The 16,769-nt window shown below is 42.7% G+C and overlaps 1 protein-coding gene across 2 annotated transcripts in view; it reads right to left on the bottom strand.

Annotated features, from left to right (window-relative positions):
• Positions 1 to 16,383: 16,383 nt before the first annotated feature.
• SEMA5B (semaphorin 5B) overlaps positions 16,384 to 16,769 on the bottom strand; it is a 37,688-nt gene continuing 37,302 nt past the window's right edge. For both annotated transcript variants that reach the window (XM_054574967.1, XM_054574966.1), the window contains exon 21: positions 16,384 to 16,542. In XM_054574967.1, the coding sequence (XP_054430942.1) occupies positions 16,384 to 16,542 (159 nt within the window). The remainder of the gene's footprint in view (positions 16,543 to 16,769) is intronic.

The following is a 16,769-nucleotide window of genomic DNA, read 5'->3' as shown; positions in this document are numbered from 1 at the left end:
AGCCCACAGGCAGCTGCTAAGCAGTCTCAGTCCCCGTCCAGGTGGCTTAGCACTGCTCCTGGCTGTGCTGCTGTACCCAGACTTCCACCTGGAGCCTGCGTTTGGAGTCCAGGCGGCTGCTAGAGCCACATGGCTGTTAAGGAGAGAATGTGTGAACTCATGGGGCGAACGCATGTTCCCAGGTGTGTGGTGGGGGGTTGGGGGGGACGGAGAAAGAATGAGCTTAGTTGTAAGCTGGGTTACATTATCTAGGGCTTAGGATGGACCAGGTGCTTTTTCAAAATAACCAGTCAACTTCCCAAGCTTTTGCAGGCTTCAGATTGGCCCACCCCCTAACCAACCGATCACTTTCCCAGGTTAGACTGACAGCCCTCTACGGTCAAGTACCTCCCCCTGCACCACTTTGACTTCTGCTGTGCTTGTGCTTACCTCCTCCTCCTTCCCTCAACAATTTGGTACTGGGGGTTGGGGGGAAGAGAGGGGTGTTAATCCTTGGTGGGGCAATGCTGTGATCTCCTGGAGTGTGTGAAGTTGTAGCTTCCTGGCTAAGCAAGCAGGTTTATGTTCCTGGATTGATTATGCTCAACAATGTCTGATTCCATTTGTTTTCTTCCTTTATTAATAGCTAGCTCATTACTTATGGTAACAAAAGAGCTGATGAGCAGTGCAGCTGGGTTGGAGCCCAGGCTGTGTGGATGCAGACCCCGGCTCCAGCCAGGAGGCAGTAGGTCCTGGATAACGGGACCTACTCTCTCTCTCTCTCTCTCTCTCTCACACACACACACATACACATGCATATGCACATACACGTACACAAACACATAAGTGAAGGGTTTTGTTTTGTTTTTTAAGAGCAGTGTATTTGAATTGCTGGACCTTGTGTGAGCCTCTGTTCTATAAAATTTACTCTTCGCAAAGTTCTTTCAGGCAGGTGTCTCTGCTCCCACCTCACACATGGCCCAGCTGAGAAATGGTGGGCCTAGAATTCAAAAGTTCAGGGGTCATTCTTCTGTGTCAGGGGCCTTCAAATCAGGGTGTGTGCGTGCCCGAGGTTCACAGAGTGATAGATATAAGGAAACCAAGTACTGCTTTTCCCAAAGCTCATCTGAGATGGCTCCTGCCGACATGAAGTCAGGGCCGGGTTCTACTTCCCCACTTCCCAATTCATATTTGTCCCTTTTCCACTTTACAAATGAAGGATATATCTCTCACGCTTAGCAATATTACTATGGACACCCTGGGATGTGAAAACCTTCCCAAAAGGGGAAGGAATACAGCCTATTAGAAATACATGTGTCCACAACGCCTCCTATAGAGTTATCATGCCCCAGGGTAGGCTTCACAGCTATCCCTTTCTTACACATATTTCTGTTACAGACAATATGGGAGTATAAATGGGGCGCTCTGGCTCATGTTGAGAGACTCAGAATTCAGAGGTAGTACAGAGTAGGGGAGCAGGAAGAATGACAAGTGCTGTTTAATAACCTCATCTTTTCTATCCCCCAACTATTGTCAACAATTGCCTAACTCCTAGAGGAAAGCTCCAGTGAAGCAAAGCAAGGACATCAGTGAGAGATGGTGGAGGTGGCAGGCAGGCCCTTAGCTTCCCCCGTGATACCCATGTCAAGGCTGCGGGCCTAACCTAACTTCTTCTGTCTTTGAATACTCAAGGTTGGAATGAAGCGTGCTGCTTTGGAAGGCCGTCCTCTCTCCTCTTTCCCATTCCCTTGCTTTCACCCAGGCGGCCACCCGCGGTCCAGGGGAAGCCTTGAAAGTGTTTCATAGACGAGCCGTAAGAAGTTCCGATCGACTTCGGACAGATGAATAGTACACCTTCAAGTAAAGGAAACATTGTAAGAGCTAAATTAATATTTTATATTTTATTGGACACTTTTTAACAGTTTTATCAAGGTACAATTACCTGATACACGCAATTACCGTGAAACCATTGCTACCATCAAACTACGTGGGCGTATCTATCGCCCCCGTGATATCCCTCCCTCCATTTCTCCTGTCACTGTTCCCCAACCGTAGGCAAAGGCTGATCTGCTTTTTGCCACTATAGATTAGTTTTCATTTTCTAGAATTGTATATAAATGACCAGTACAGTACAGTATGTACTCTTTACTTTTTTTGGCTACTTTGATAATTATTCAAGTTGCTGCATATATCAGTAATTTGTTCTTTTTATTACTCTGCAGCATTCCATTGAATGAATACACCACAATTTTTATCCATTTGGGTTGTGTCCAGTTTTTGGCTCCTGCAAGTAAAACATTGTCTTCTTCCCCCGCCCCCCCCGCCCACCCCTTTGTGTGAATACATACTTTCTTTTCTCTTTGGTGACTACCTTGGAGTGGAATGGTTGGATCATATAGTAAATACATGCCTAACTATTTAAGAAACTGCCAAACTATTTCCTGAAGTGAATGAGTGAATGTCCTTTAAATTACACACTGATACCCAGCTTTAATACATGTTTTGCAAGTTCTAAAACTGCCTCTCTCTCTCTCCCCCCCCCGCCTCTGCTAATCTTTCTCATTCGAGTAATAAGTAACATTTATTTTAAGCCACTGCTGTCTAAAACTTTACATTTAATATTTTTTAAAAATTCAAGTGTCTCTGTAATGTTTTATGTTAATAATAATCATGATATCCCAATCCCAAATAATGTATTAACTTAGATCTTATAGGAAAATTTTAAAAATTAACATTACAATCCATGTAAATATTTTAGTTGCAGAGAAGTATGATAGTGTACATGATAAGAGACTTTTAAGATTAAAAATGTATTGCATTAGGATAAAATTCTGTGTGGGGAAGTGGAATGATATATATGTTCAAAGGGTAAGAGGAGCAATGTGAATTTCTAATTGTTAAAGTAGGACTCTTCCTGTATTTTCTAAAATTCTGTGCTTCTTAGATTCTACTGCTTAAATGGAAAAGAACAGCTTTATTTTTAAATGTCAGTATTGTGATATGCCAGAAATTACATCCTTTGCAGCTCTTTAAACTATGATGAAATACTCTAGGTGTCAGTGTAAAGATTTGAAGGTGTAACTAAATTTTTCAATTTTTCAAAATTCTTTCAGAAAGTATGTAGTAATAAAAAATAATAATAATAGTAGCCACTGCTCTACCCTACAGAACTAGCAGGTGCATGCATGGCGCTGGCTGAGTGCTGGGTGCGCTTCTTCGAAGAAGGAGATAGAAGTTCAGGGAACTGGATTTACCTGAACACACAGACTGTGGGTGTGGCCCAGGCAGGCAAACATGAATCCATCAAACTCCTCTTTTCTCTGAAAGGGAATTTAAAAGTAAAGATCATGAGCTAAGCCAATCTTACACCCTGTGGGTAGGAAATTTGAGTGGCGGGAGAAGGCGGAGGAGAACGTAGGCCAGGAGAGTGAGTTCCGAGCCACACCCAAGGGGGTCCATGGGATAGTGTGCTCCTGTGGTTGCAAGAATCAGAGTTACTTCAGCCTTCTTAGCAAAGGGAGATGTGTGGGCCGGAGCCAAGGGGGTGGGTAGCCGCTCTTCCTCCCATCTCTCTCAGGCAGCCTAGCCTCTCTCTGTGGACTCTCTGTATCTGCTCCATTCTTCTATTGCTATTGGCCAATCCTCTCTTTATTCTTCATCCAAAATCCCACAGAGATCCAACCTGATTGGCTTAGACGATTTCCCTCTGGGCTTCTGGGCAGAGTCCTTCCTGTCAGGCCACCCTGAGGCAGGGGGAGCCAATCAGTGACCAAGGTCTGACGGGAGGACTGGTGTGAGGGCGGGGCTGTTTCAGCGCTTTGGGAATAATAGGCTGGACAGGACTGTGACTGCTGGGCTCCTCTGAGTCTCGTTCTGTGCGGTTGGGGTGGAAGTCTGCTTTCCCCCGTGCTTGCTTGTCCCAAGCCCCTGCCACAAATCAAGTTGAAATAATGGACTTTATATCACTATTTAGGGACCAGGGCCCTCTACAAATATTAAAATGAAGATCAAGAGAACACAGGAACTTTCTAAGTACAAAAAGAGGCCCTAAGCAGCTAGAGGGACGCCACTCCTTGCCCCGATGAAAGTGGCCGGCAGAGGGTCGTCGGGAGCTGCGGAGGAATTCCAAGGAACCTTCGGCTCGTTTCCAACTCCTGAACCACGGGAATCGGTGGAAGACGGCGGGGGGCAGGGGGCGGGGCGCGGAGCGGCGGCCATAGTGCCCCAGGCGGCTTTGGGAATCCCTCTACTCAGAATGTCATTCTCACCTGTCAGGTACAGTTCCTGAAAGTCCCAGTATCACTGCTCTTAGGTTAGATTTGGAAAGACTTTATTATAACGCACTGTCAGCCAGTCACACTGAAGCTAGAATCTGCTTATCCAATTAGTGTTTTAGAGGACAGGATCCTAGGAAACCGAGGGCATCCAACAGACAGAGTTTGATGGTGAAGAACAGGGGTGGTAGGACCCTTGAGGGGGGAAGAAGAGAACTCCTTGGAGGGCGGGGGGGGGGGGGGGACAATGAAATCACCTTGACTGACTCGCTGTAAAATTGCTTAACATTTGTTGGCTCACAAAGACTATAATGTTCTTCCTAAAGTTATTTAGCTAACATTCTCTCGCAATACTCTTTTAACTGTTAGTCTTTTCCTGTATTTATTTGCTACTTTAAAATGTTCAATTATGTTTGGACATACGATTAGCAGCCTCCACAGTCATCAATAACGTGGTATCTTACACCTACAATACTTAATATACACACATGTATATAATTCCACAAACAGAATTTTAACATGAAGCATGAAGACATTTTTATTTCAAGATTCATGTATACATTTATAGCAAGTATCATCTATTAACAACAAGCCTAAATGCATGCCCTGTGCAAACCACTCGAGTCGCCATGCTGATTCGATATAATGGTGATCTATGTAATCACAGACCAGGCACCAGTGTGGGCTCCTATAAATGACGACAAAACACACGTTCAGTGATTTCAACTTCCAGAAGTTGAGAGTGGAGGCCAATTCACAGATTTTGGGCTGAATATCAAGTTCAAAGCCAAAATTGGGTGCATTTTAAATACACGCACATAAACATACATAGATGCATGTGTATCCATTGTCCACCTCTATCTGCCACAGGGAAGGGGAACTTGGGAGCCAGGAATCAAGAATGGGAGACTCACTTTTCACTGTATATCCCTTTTCACTGTTTAGTTTTTTTTAACCCCATGCATGTATTCTTTATAAATACCCACTAAGCTCATTGAAGGAATTTATGAAAACATATATTTGAAAGGGAAATTGCACACTTACATTCAAGTAAAGAAATGCCATTGGTCAAGCAGGAATTTGGCGCTATGTCATTATACCTAGAAGAGCTGCGTGACAGCAGCTACTTGAGGCTGCAGCCTGGGAATTTCATGAAGATTTACTGGAGTGAGGGACATGATCCTTTGTATCTGAGAATGGGCAATGCTGGGTACATCTGATTAGGAAAGCCCCATGTATGGCAGGGATCCTGTCTCCCCTTAGCCCTGGAACACTGGGGAAAACGTTTCCCTGTTACGGTGTTTGGGAGGGCCACATGAATAGAGGCAAATTTTCCAATGACTTTCAAAGTTAGAAATCCAGACCCTGAGGCATGAGGCCGTGCTGTGGTCATGAGCACAGTCAACACAGACACGAACAAGATGCCTAACCCCTCAAGCACTGAGTGAGCGCGTGTCCTGTTGGCAGCTCAGAGGAGGATGGATGCTTTGCCAGAAGCCCTTCCCAAGCCAGCTCTCTGGTAAGTCCTCAGGGGTGACCTAGCAGTGCAGCTGAGGCCAGAGCGAGCTGAGCAGAGGGCCTGGCTGGGACAGAAAGAAGCAGGGCCATAGGGACCCGAGTCATTTGACCAGTCATTTGAAAGACTCTCCTCAGGGACTGTTATCAGGTCTTAGGAACTTAGGACCCTGGATCCAGTTGAGTAACCCGCTGTGTGGTAATAATGGCAGACTGTCTCTTCTCTACTGAAACTCCCCTTTTAGAATGTTGCAATCCAGCGAGACAATACTCATCCAGTTGGCTCACTGAAGAAGGCATTTCCCCAGGTTCCTGGGTGAGGACAGTGGATTCAGGGTGCCTGATTACCCCAGAAGAGGACCCAGCCCTGAAAAGCACAGCAGACTCTGAGGCAAGTTACAGCTGGCAGAGAAAGGCCAGGGTTGGAGCAACACTGGAGTGTTTGGCTAGGAAAACAGTCCAAAAGGAAAAAATGCCATGTATAAGATTTTTTTCCCCCAAATCTCTGGGAATCACAGAATTTGGCAGAGACCTTAGGCCCAACCAACCTTGCCATTACATAAGCCAGAAAACGGAAACCCAAAGAAGGGAAGAGATTTGCTGAGGTAACATCTGTTCTCTATCCAACATCTGTTCTCCACCAGAACGAGTACTCAGAACGGGCACTATGTGGAAAGGTGCCTGCTCATCTCTGGCTGTCAGAGCAAGTTTGGGCCAATGTCCTCTGTCCCCAGACTAAATTTTAATTTTTCATGTAGAGGGTTGAATTGTGCTGTATGACTTTGGAAGCAGGACTTGGAAGCCAGCATCTAGTCAGAGAAGACTGGGCCCTCGCCCAAGTGTACCGCCCCCTGTCAAAGGCTTCTCCTTGACCTGGTGGGTAGATAATCTCCTTGCATTATCAATGTATGCCTAACCTCGGATGCTTGAGGAGGTGCATTTGACCTTCTCAGACTTGGCTTGTGATCAAGGGTGCCTTGTACTCTGGGTCGGAATAATTATTGGCTATTGTGGCCAGTCTCACCACCTGAGAGGGGAACCCTGGTTTGCTGTTTCTCATCTAAGGCTCACTTGCCCTGCAGGTAGAAGGGGCCCAGCCATATTTCCTTCTCCTAGAGAAATGAGCCTCTCAATCCACACCCTGTCCTCTTTCTCACTTAACAATCTCCCTTCCTTGGGACAGCATAAAGAAGGGAGCTCCCCAAGTCAAGTTTCAAATCGATCGTTCCCCAGCCTGGACCTTGACTTTACTTGTTTAGGGTAACTGCCACCATGCAGAGAGTATAGGAGAGAAACGTGTCCCCTAAATTTTTCATACCTGAGATTCATGGTGGTGACAGCAAGAAGGCTCATTACTTCAAACTCATTCATGCAAACTCAGTGCAATTTTCATTTTTTAAAAAATCAGTAGTTCTGACTATGTAAAAAATTCAAACATCTGTCTTTCAAACAGGCATAGGATCAATTAAATAAATATTTAAATCCTTTGACCAAGGATTACTATCTTTTATACAAAAGAGCTCCTATAAAGCAATAGGGAAATGATGACCACCTAAGAGAAAAGGTACAGAACCTCCCCTTTAAGAAGAAGAAATGCAGCCCTGGCTGACGTGGCTCAGAGGATCGAACAACAGCCTGTGAACCCCAAGGTTGTAGGTTTGATGCCTAGTCAGGGCACATGCCTGAGTTATGGACCAGGTGCCCAGCTGGGGGCAAATGATCAATGTTTCTCTCCCTCTCTTTCTTCCTCTCTTCCCCTCTCTCTGAAAATAAATAAATAAAATATTTAAAAAGAAGAAAAAGAAATGCAAATAGGCAATTATACATGGAAGGAAATGGTCACACTCACTAAATATTTAAAAATGAAAATTTAAACAATTCCACTTAAAAACAACTATCAAATTGGTAAGCACAAGCACTGCCTAGGTTGAAATTCTGGCTCTCTTACTGACTGGCTGTGTGACTTTGGGCAATTAAATTTATTAAACTTCCATTTCCTCATCTGTAAGTTGCTAATAGAGCTTTCTTTGGACTGAGGAAGGTATCAATGCACAGCACTTGGTATAGTGCGTGGAGAGAATAGCACGTATCAGTGTTAGCTGTTAGGGATAATAACAATAAATGAGAACACACTGCTGATGGGATGCATTCCCATCATCAAGAGGCCAGGCTGTAGAAGTTAAGAGCCCTCACTTCTGGAAATTTACCCTAAGGACATAGTAAAAGATATGGGTAACAAAGTTCACAAAGGCCCTGGCCGGTTGGTTGGAGTATTATCCAGTAACCTGTCAATTCCCGGTTAGGGCACATACCTAGGTTGTGGGTTTGTTCCCCCATCCAGGAGTGTACAGAAAGCAACCGATCGATGCTTCTCTCTCACATTGATGTCTCTCTCTCTCCCTTTCTCTCCCTCCAAAAGCAATGAAAAAAAAAGTCCTCGGGTGAGGATAATAATAATAATAAATAAATAAATAATAATAAAAAGAAGGCCATAATAGAATTCTTTGGTAAAGAAAATTTTGACTCAAATGAGAGTGGTTTAAATTACAGTAAATTAAGAAATAGAATACATTCATGTAACAGTGGAATACATTTAAGTAATGGAACAGATGAATCTGTGTAATAGAATGGATGAATCTGTGTAATAGAAATAGGAATTATATAATAGAATGCTTCAGGTCAGGATTTTTCAACCTTTACGAAAACTTTTTCAAAGTAATTCTTCCTCAGCGATGTGAACAAATGAAATATATAAAAGTTGAACTTCAAAATGTGAGGTCGTGGTTACCTGTGGAGCTCTACAAACAAGGCCCTATCTCCCCTCCCTGACTCACTCCTAAGGCAGCCACTGGAAGGGGTCTGAGGCTCACAGGATTTCTAACAATGTGGGGAAATGCTGATTTAATGTTATGTGTTAAAATCAGCATAAAAACCATATACATAGTATGTTTTAATGTTATAAAACACTCTCGAACCCACACACAGCCACAGAAAAATGCCTGGAAGAGAACATACGAAAATAATAGTGGTTTCTCCTGGTTGGATTTTAGGGCAGTTGTATGTCCTTTTTGTAACATTTTTTGTTTTTATTTTCCAAAAGCTCTTTAATGAACATATACCACGGTTGTAATCAGGAAAGGAATCATTTAAAAGAAATTGTTATTCTTTTCTTTCCCAATATTCACCCCAACAATTCAGCTGGTGCCACAAGCTCAAAGGTTTGTCCCTCTGGTGATGTTTCCTTATTGTAAAAAATTGTAATATATCTGTATCAGAAGCTATGCTTAAGTCCAAATACAATGTTTTAATTATTACAATTACAGAAATATCATTGTTGTTACCAAGTGGTAAATGATGATTTCATTTCCTTTTCTGTATGCTGTTTAAAAAATTTTTTATTTTTAAATCATGTTTATTCTATTACAGTTGTCTCAGTTTTCCCCCCTTTACTCCCCTCCACCCCTCTCACCCCATCCCCTCTCCCACAGTCAATTCCAACACTGCTGTCCATGTCCATGGGTCATTCATACATGTTCTTTGTTTAGTCCCTTCTCCTTCTTTCCACCATTGTCCTCCTTCCTTATCCTCTCTGGTCACTTTCAATCCGCTCCATGTTTCCATGCCTGTGGTTTATTTTGTTCGTTAGTTTATTTAGTTCCACTTATAAGTGAGATCCTATGGTATTTGTCTTTCACCGACTGGCTTATTTCACTGAGCATAATATTCTCCATTTCCATTCATGTTGTCACAAAAGGTAGGAGTTCCTTCTTTCTTTCTTTCTTTCTTTCTTTCTTTCTTTCTTTCTTTCTTTCTTTCTTTAATGCAGATTTTATTTATTTATTTATTTTTTAAATGCCAAAATCTATTATAAAATACTAAAAAATTTAAATCAATCATAAAGTCTCAGCAATTAAAACATGACACCAGCACAGAAATAATCAAGTAGATCAACAAGATAATCTGAGCATTCTAGAAACATATATGTGTCTAACAATGTAATATATGATGAAATTGATATTTCATATCAATGGGGAAAATAAGGCTCATTCAACAAATAAGGTGCATGGACCACTATTACTTGAAATAAAACAAATATAGAGCACTATATTTGAGCACTAGTTCACACATTATACAAGAAATATTCAGGTGAGTTAAAAATCAATATGTAAAATCTAAGGAGTTTTAGGAGAAAATACAAAATAATATTTTTCTTACCATGAAGTAAAATATTCAAACCCAGAAGCTATAAAGTAAAATATTGACAATATGACTATATTAAACATTTAAGACTATATAGTGATATACTTATAAAAAAGTTAAAGGACAAGTAAATAGAATAGGAAAGTATTTGCAACACATCTAAAAATGGGTTGTTTTTTTTTTGTTTCCTTTTTTTAGGGAAGAAGTTCTACATTTAATAAAAAAATGGATAAAAAATACCAAAAAGTCATTTAAAACTTTTATAAAAATGATAGAAATAGGCAAGAAGTATACAAAAACAGGTTTAGTTTCAACAAATAATAGTCACAAAATAACACATCATTGTCACAATCAGATTAATAAGTATTAAAAATATTGGTAATATTAAGTATTAGTGACTGTGAAAGGAACTGGGTATTCATAGACTCTTTTTCTTCACCTTCTTAAAGCAGTCCCTTTAGCATATCTTGCAATGCTGGTTTGGTGGAGGTGTATTCTTTTAGCCTTTTTTTTTTTTTTTGTCTGGGAAATTCCTTATTTCACCTTCCGTTTTCGTTGAGAGCCTGGATAGAGCAGTCTTAGTTGCAGGCCTTTGCTTTTCATGACTTGGAATATTTCTTGCCATTCCCTTCTAGCTTGTAGTGTTTCTGTTGAGAAGTCAGCTGCTAGCTGTACAAGGGCTCCCTTATATGTTACTACCTGTTTCTCACTTGCTTCCTTTAGGATTCCCTGGTTGTCTTTGATATTTGCCATTTTAATGATGTGTCTTGGAGTGGACCTCATTGGGTTCCTCTTGAATGGGACTCTCTGTGCTTCCTGGACTTGTATGACTTTATCTTTCCTCAAATTAGGGAATTTTTCCATCATTACTTTAACAAACAGGTTCTCTATCCCTTCCTCTTCTTCTCCTTCTGGTATCCCTATTATATGGATATTATTACGTTTCAGGTTGTCCTGCATTTCCCTAAATGCCTCTTCATTCTTTTTGAATCTTTTTTCATTTTCTTGCTCTTCCTGGGAGGTTTTTTCTACCTTATCCTCCAGCTCACTGATTTGATCCTCTGCTTCATCTAGCCTGCTTTTGATTCCTTCGACTGTGTTCTTCAATTCACAAATTGCATTCTTCATTTCCTCTTGCCTCTTACTGATAGTTTCTATGCCCTTTTTCATGCTGATATAGTTTGCAGTAAGTTCCTTGTAGTTCCCCTATAGTTTTTTGTAATTCTCTCTGAGCTCACTGAGCTCATTGAGCTTCCTTAGAACTGTTGTTTGGAACTCAATATCTAATAGTTTACTTGCCTCTGTTTCATTTAGTCCTCTTCCTGGGGATTCCTCCTTTCCCTTTGATTGGTGGGGGGTGGTTCTTTCTCTTCCCATTATTTGTGAGACTCTTCTTCTTTGCTTCTGCTTCTTCGATTGATCTGTCTTGATTTCCTGACTTTGTAGTGTGAGCTTCTGCGTTAGGAGACCGCTGTTTTTTTCTTTCTGGATCTGCCTCTGATGATGTCAGATGTTAACCCCATCTGACCTTAGGCAGTCTGTTTAAGACTTCCAGGAATCTACTGTCTGTGGCTGTCTTCCTCAGCTGTTCTCTGTATGCTTTTTAAAAAATACATTTAATTTTTTAAATTTATTTCTTGATTTTAGAGTAAGAGGAAGGGAGAAGGAGAGGGACAGAGAGAGAGAGAGAGAGAGAGAGAGAGAGAGAGAAACATCGATTTTATTGTTCTACTTATTTATTAATTCATTGGTTGATTCTCGTATGTGCCCTGACCCGGGATTGAACCTGCAAACTTGGCATATGGGAATAATGCTCTAATCAACAGAACTACCCAGCCAGGAGATCCTGTATACTCTTTTGTTTCTGGTGTTAATAACTATCTTTTTTTGGAGGAAGGGGACTGGAACAGAAGAAAAGGAATTGGAGTGTCAAAGTTCTATTTCTTGAACTGCGCGATTGCTACAAAGGTATTTGTCCTGTATTGACTGAACTGCTATACTTTTGTGTTGATTATCTGTACCTTGTTTTAGTCTTTAAAAAAAGTTTTTAAAAATAAACTGCAAAAAGAACCCCCCAAAATGACTCTTTTCTTTTTCTTTTTACTTAGGTTTTTTTTTTTTAATCCAAATTTGTCTTTCCACACACCTTACAGTTTTATGAAATAAATGTTCATACAATTTTCCAGACAAACCTCCCAGATAGTCTGCTGATTCCAGTTTTTCTTCTGGGTGCCTGCTATCCTCCTAATCTGTATCATTGCCCTCTTGGCCTGCGGTCTATCAGCCAACTCTCTCCTTAGCCCTTTCCTGTGTTAGATCCATTTTCTTTTAGACCCACATTTTCTTTGTGTACTCTTTTGTTTTAGTAAAACAAGAGCACACATGACATACATTTTTTGAGGCTGTGTGCCTGGAAATGTCTTTATTCTATTTTCATGTGACTCATAGTTTGGCTGGGTATAAAATTCACAACAAAACATTATTTTCCAGAATTTTGAGGATAATCTCCACTGTGTTCTAACTTTAAGTCTTGTTAGTAAGAGATTTACACTATTTGTATTTCTAATCATTTTTGTCTGATGTTAGAATGTTCTCTTCAAAGCTGATGTTTTGAAACATCAGGTTTATGTGCCTTGGGGTAATCTTTCTCACCAGGGTGCTAGGTACTGATTGTGACAAATTTTCTCATATTCTTTCTCTGATAATTTCCTCCTTTAGTTTTTTTAAAATGTCGTTTATTGATTTGGAGAAAAAGAAGGTGGGGAGAGAGAGGTTGATGTCCATTTACTTATGCATTCGTTGGTTGATTCTTACATATATCCTTCCCTGGGAATGAACCCGCAACCTTAATGTATAGGGATGCCACTCTAACCAACTGAGCTACCCACTCAGGGCTCCTCCTCTGAGGTTTGTAATGGGCTAGTGGACCTCCCAGATTGATCCTCTAATCAGGATCCTCTAAAGGTAAGATTTTCTTACCTTTTTTCTCCCATCTTCCACCTCTTTGACTTTTTATTTGACTTTCTGGGAAATTTCCTTTATTTTTAAATGCTTTTACTAAGTTTTTTCTTCTGTCGTATTTCTTTTTAATTTCTAAGGGCTTTAAATTGTTCTCTCTATTGCATCCTGTATTATTTTATGAATGCAATAGCTTCACTTATTATGAAAAATCATGGTGTCTTTGAAAAGTTCTTCTCTATATACCATTTTCAATTTCATTGAATTCCTCTTTATCTGTTTACTTATTTTGGCCTTCCTTTCATGTTGGCACTTTTTCTGATGTCTGTGCCCATTGCTCTTTGTACTTAGGCACTGCTTGTTGATGAGTGTTCTTAGCTGTAGGACTGTTGCAGGGATGACTAGCTGGCTTATTCTTTCAGAATCCATAGGCTTGATTTATTTCTTCAAAGAATTGTCTCCTAATCTCCTGTCCAGAATAGGCAGGGGAGAAAACCTGGATGCCAGGGTCTTGGAGTTAGCTGGAAAAGGCAACTGCTGAATCTCACTGATAATCATAGAGTCGCTAGTTATCCATACAGGCTATCACCACATATCCACCTCTGTCCCTGGTATCCCCATGCCCCAGGGCCTCTCTGGCTCATTGTCTAGGGGAACATATATATTGCCATCTGTGGAGACAGAAGAATGGTGATCTGGCTGTAAAAGTTCAGAATGAAGGCAAGTTGAAGGTCTAGCTGAAGTTGACACAGATTTTTAACCAACCCCTCTCTTATCATGCTTCCACCTTAATCTCACCCTTCCCAATTCGTGGTTCCTCGAGTTACTGATTCTTTCTAATGTTGCTTGGGTGCTTAGGTTTGACCTACATCTACTCCACTGGATAATTGCAATTCCTCCATCTCCTTTCTGTCTTCCTGTTTATGATTTGGGATTACAGAGACATCCTAGTTTTATTGAAAATAGTGACGGAACTTTTTTTTGTTTGCTTTTGGAGTGTTGTTGAGAGAAGGGGGAATAAATGTTTTCACCCCACCTTTAAATCCCTAAGTCTCTGCCTTGGCTTTTTAATGTAACTGATTACATTTTTGGTTTCTTGTAGCCTCTAAATTTTCTGCAAGGAACATGTATTACTTTAATAATAAAGTGCGTACGCACACACACAGAGTTACCGAAGGCCTGGGCCACCCAACCCTGCATCTTCCTCCCTCTCTTGCTGAGCTAGCTGGGCCCATGAAGTCCCCTTGTCTATCATACCTCAGCTTCCTGACACCATCCAGCCATCCATGTGGCCTCCAGCACCTTCCAGAGAGTACCACAACCTCCTTGTCAAGAAACACATTCCTAGTTTTCTCATCTCTGAGCCAGGGCTGGTTGTGGAATAGCCTTTGTGAACCATGCAAGCTACTTTGCACAGTGTGGATCTCTTTGTGCATTCTGAATGGTCATGTCTCCAAAACCGTAAGAGTTTTTATAAAAAGAGATGTGTGTGTGATGCATTTGCTGCCATGGCACCCATGGATTTCTTCCCACTGACGCCATCCCAGTCAACAGGGGGTCGGCATTACCTGGGACTTTTCCCTGACTACTTCCTACAGACCTGTCTAGCCCCTCCACTTGGACATACATGAGCGGCCCTTGGGAAGTTGGCATACTGGGCCCTCAAACACTCTTGAACTTTATTGGCTCTACCAGGTCCAAGGGAATACAAGACCCCAAGATCTAACACACACACCCAGGCCCTGACAAGTTCTGAAGTCATGGAACTAACAGGAACCCATGAGAAATCCCAAAGCTGCAGAAATACTCCTTGTCCCCTGAGCTTTCTGACTGGGCTCCACCCGGCCTGAGGATGCTGCTGTTTCAGTTATCCCAGTAAGCACAGGGATTCCAGGACCTGGGGGCCAACAATACACTTTTTATCTTCCTCAACCACCAGGATCACAGTCTGACTTACAAGTAGATTTTGCTGGGAATCCTATGAGAATTGATCCAACCAATTAAGTCAGGAAATTGCTCTCTAAATTTAGCATGTCCATCATTCTCATCCAAAATAGTAGCACTGATTCGGTAGGCTGAGGCTTTGATTTTTATTTAATCCAGCAAAAACCGCATGGGGCTTCCCCCACCTCAGAGCTTTACTCATTTCTTAGTCAATTTTGGTTTTATGAAATTCAGCATTGTAAAAACCTCATAAAATAACCCTCATCAATACTCCCCTGCTAACCTCACACATTTCCACCCTGGAACTGTTGCTTGGGAAGAGCTGCTAAGAGAACGGGCAGAAACCTTTCCTGTTGTGTTGCCTTTGGCATACCTTGTGCTACTGCTTGTGGATTTGCTTGTCTCTACTCTCTTTTCCAAAAAACAGTTCAGGGCAATGTGTGTGTTTGTACTCACAAATGGAAAGATATCCTCTATTGAAGTCAAACTCTATGTGGGTCATTTCCTTCCCCCTGAGAAGACCATCTGTCACCCCAGTGTGTTACTCTGACTAGACTGTGCCAAGAGGAGCCCACACACATATGCACAAAGACAAAGTTCCATTTAGAGACTGGATATCATCTTTAATTACTAATGCCACAGCCCAACATCTTTTTGTCGCTGTAGCAGGTTGTGATTGTGTACGTGTGTTCCTGAACAGATGAGGGGCCAGCACAGGCTCCCCAGCAGGTCTCAGCCAGCAGTTCTTTTGAGCAGCAACTGGAAGACAGTCTCCATAGTGGCACGGAGGCTGGGCTCCTGCCTCCTTTTCTCCTGGGCCATCTTTCGTGCATTCTGAGGGCAAGACCAAGGCCTGTGCCAGCCCAGATCAAAGGGCTTCACAGCAAAGATGTGTCTTCAGTCCTCAGCTCTCACTGCCTCTGACTAGAGGTATGTCCCTGGCCAAAGTACACACTGCTAGGCACAGGTAGACAACCTGGGCCGGCCTTGGTCCCTCTGTCACATTGGAGCAGGCCCCCAGTGGCTCAGCCCTGGGCAGACAATCCAGAGCTTTTGGGGCCATTTAATGAATTCCTTTCAGAATAATCAGGACATAGACCAGGGCCTTCCCAGGGAGGGGCAGACTCAGCCCATGAGGGCCACACAGCTGTCATCTCCAACCCAAACCTAAGAGCCTGCCCTCCTGCCAGCCCCACTCTCCAGTTCCTCACATGCCCAGCAGGTCCACAGCCCAAGCATGGCAGGGAAGGTCAGCATGGTGTTGAGTCGAAAGGAGGCCATGAGAGACCTGGGCTGAGCTGGAACTGCAGCCATGTGCTGGCCTGAAACCAGCCCTCTCTCCCATGGTCACTGCCAGCCAGAGCTCTTGGAAGCCAGATGGGACCCTGGCAAGGCAAGGCAGCAAGTTCTTGGCCTAGTGCAGAAGGAGAAAACCAAACTGGCTCCACGGTCCCATTTCCGGCTACTCTGTGCCTTCGGACGGCAAGGAGCCCAAGTCCCCAGGACAGTGGTATCAGCTGTTGGGAAAGCACCGTTGTCCAGGTGAGGCCTCGGGCCGGAGGCTGTGTTTGTTCAGTGGGCTGGGGTAGTAGGTGGTTGTGTACACATTGGTCTGCTGCAACGGGTAGAAGCTGACTTTGTCATCGGGGATCAGGTTATTCTTGTTCAGGGTCTGTGGGAGAAGGGAGCAACAGAAGAAGGGGTGAAGAGGTAGATGGGGAAGGGGACAGCCAGGTCAAGGAGAACAGGAGCCAGTGAAAGAAAGGACATTCTAACTGCTGACAGTATTCTGTTTACAGCACCGCCGCTCCCTCCCAAGTGCCCAGCCCAGTATGCCCACCTTACAGTCGGAACCACTGCACCCATCACCCTGCCCTCTGCTTCTACAGGCGGGCTCCC

Source organism: Pteronotus mesoamericanus, unplaced genomic scaffold (assembly GCF_021234165.1).
Source record: "Pteronotus mesoamericanus isolate MK-2021 breed Mesoamerican mustached bat unplaced genomic scaffold, CSHL_Meso_final contig_27, whole genome shotgun sequence".
NCBI lineage: Eukaryota > Metazoa > Chordata > Mammalia > Chiroptera > Mormoopidae > Pteronotus > Pteronotus mesoamericanus.
The sequence above is the reverse complement of the archived record's forward strand: the minus strand, read 5'-3'. Positions and strand labels throughout refer to the sequence as shown.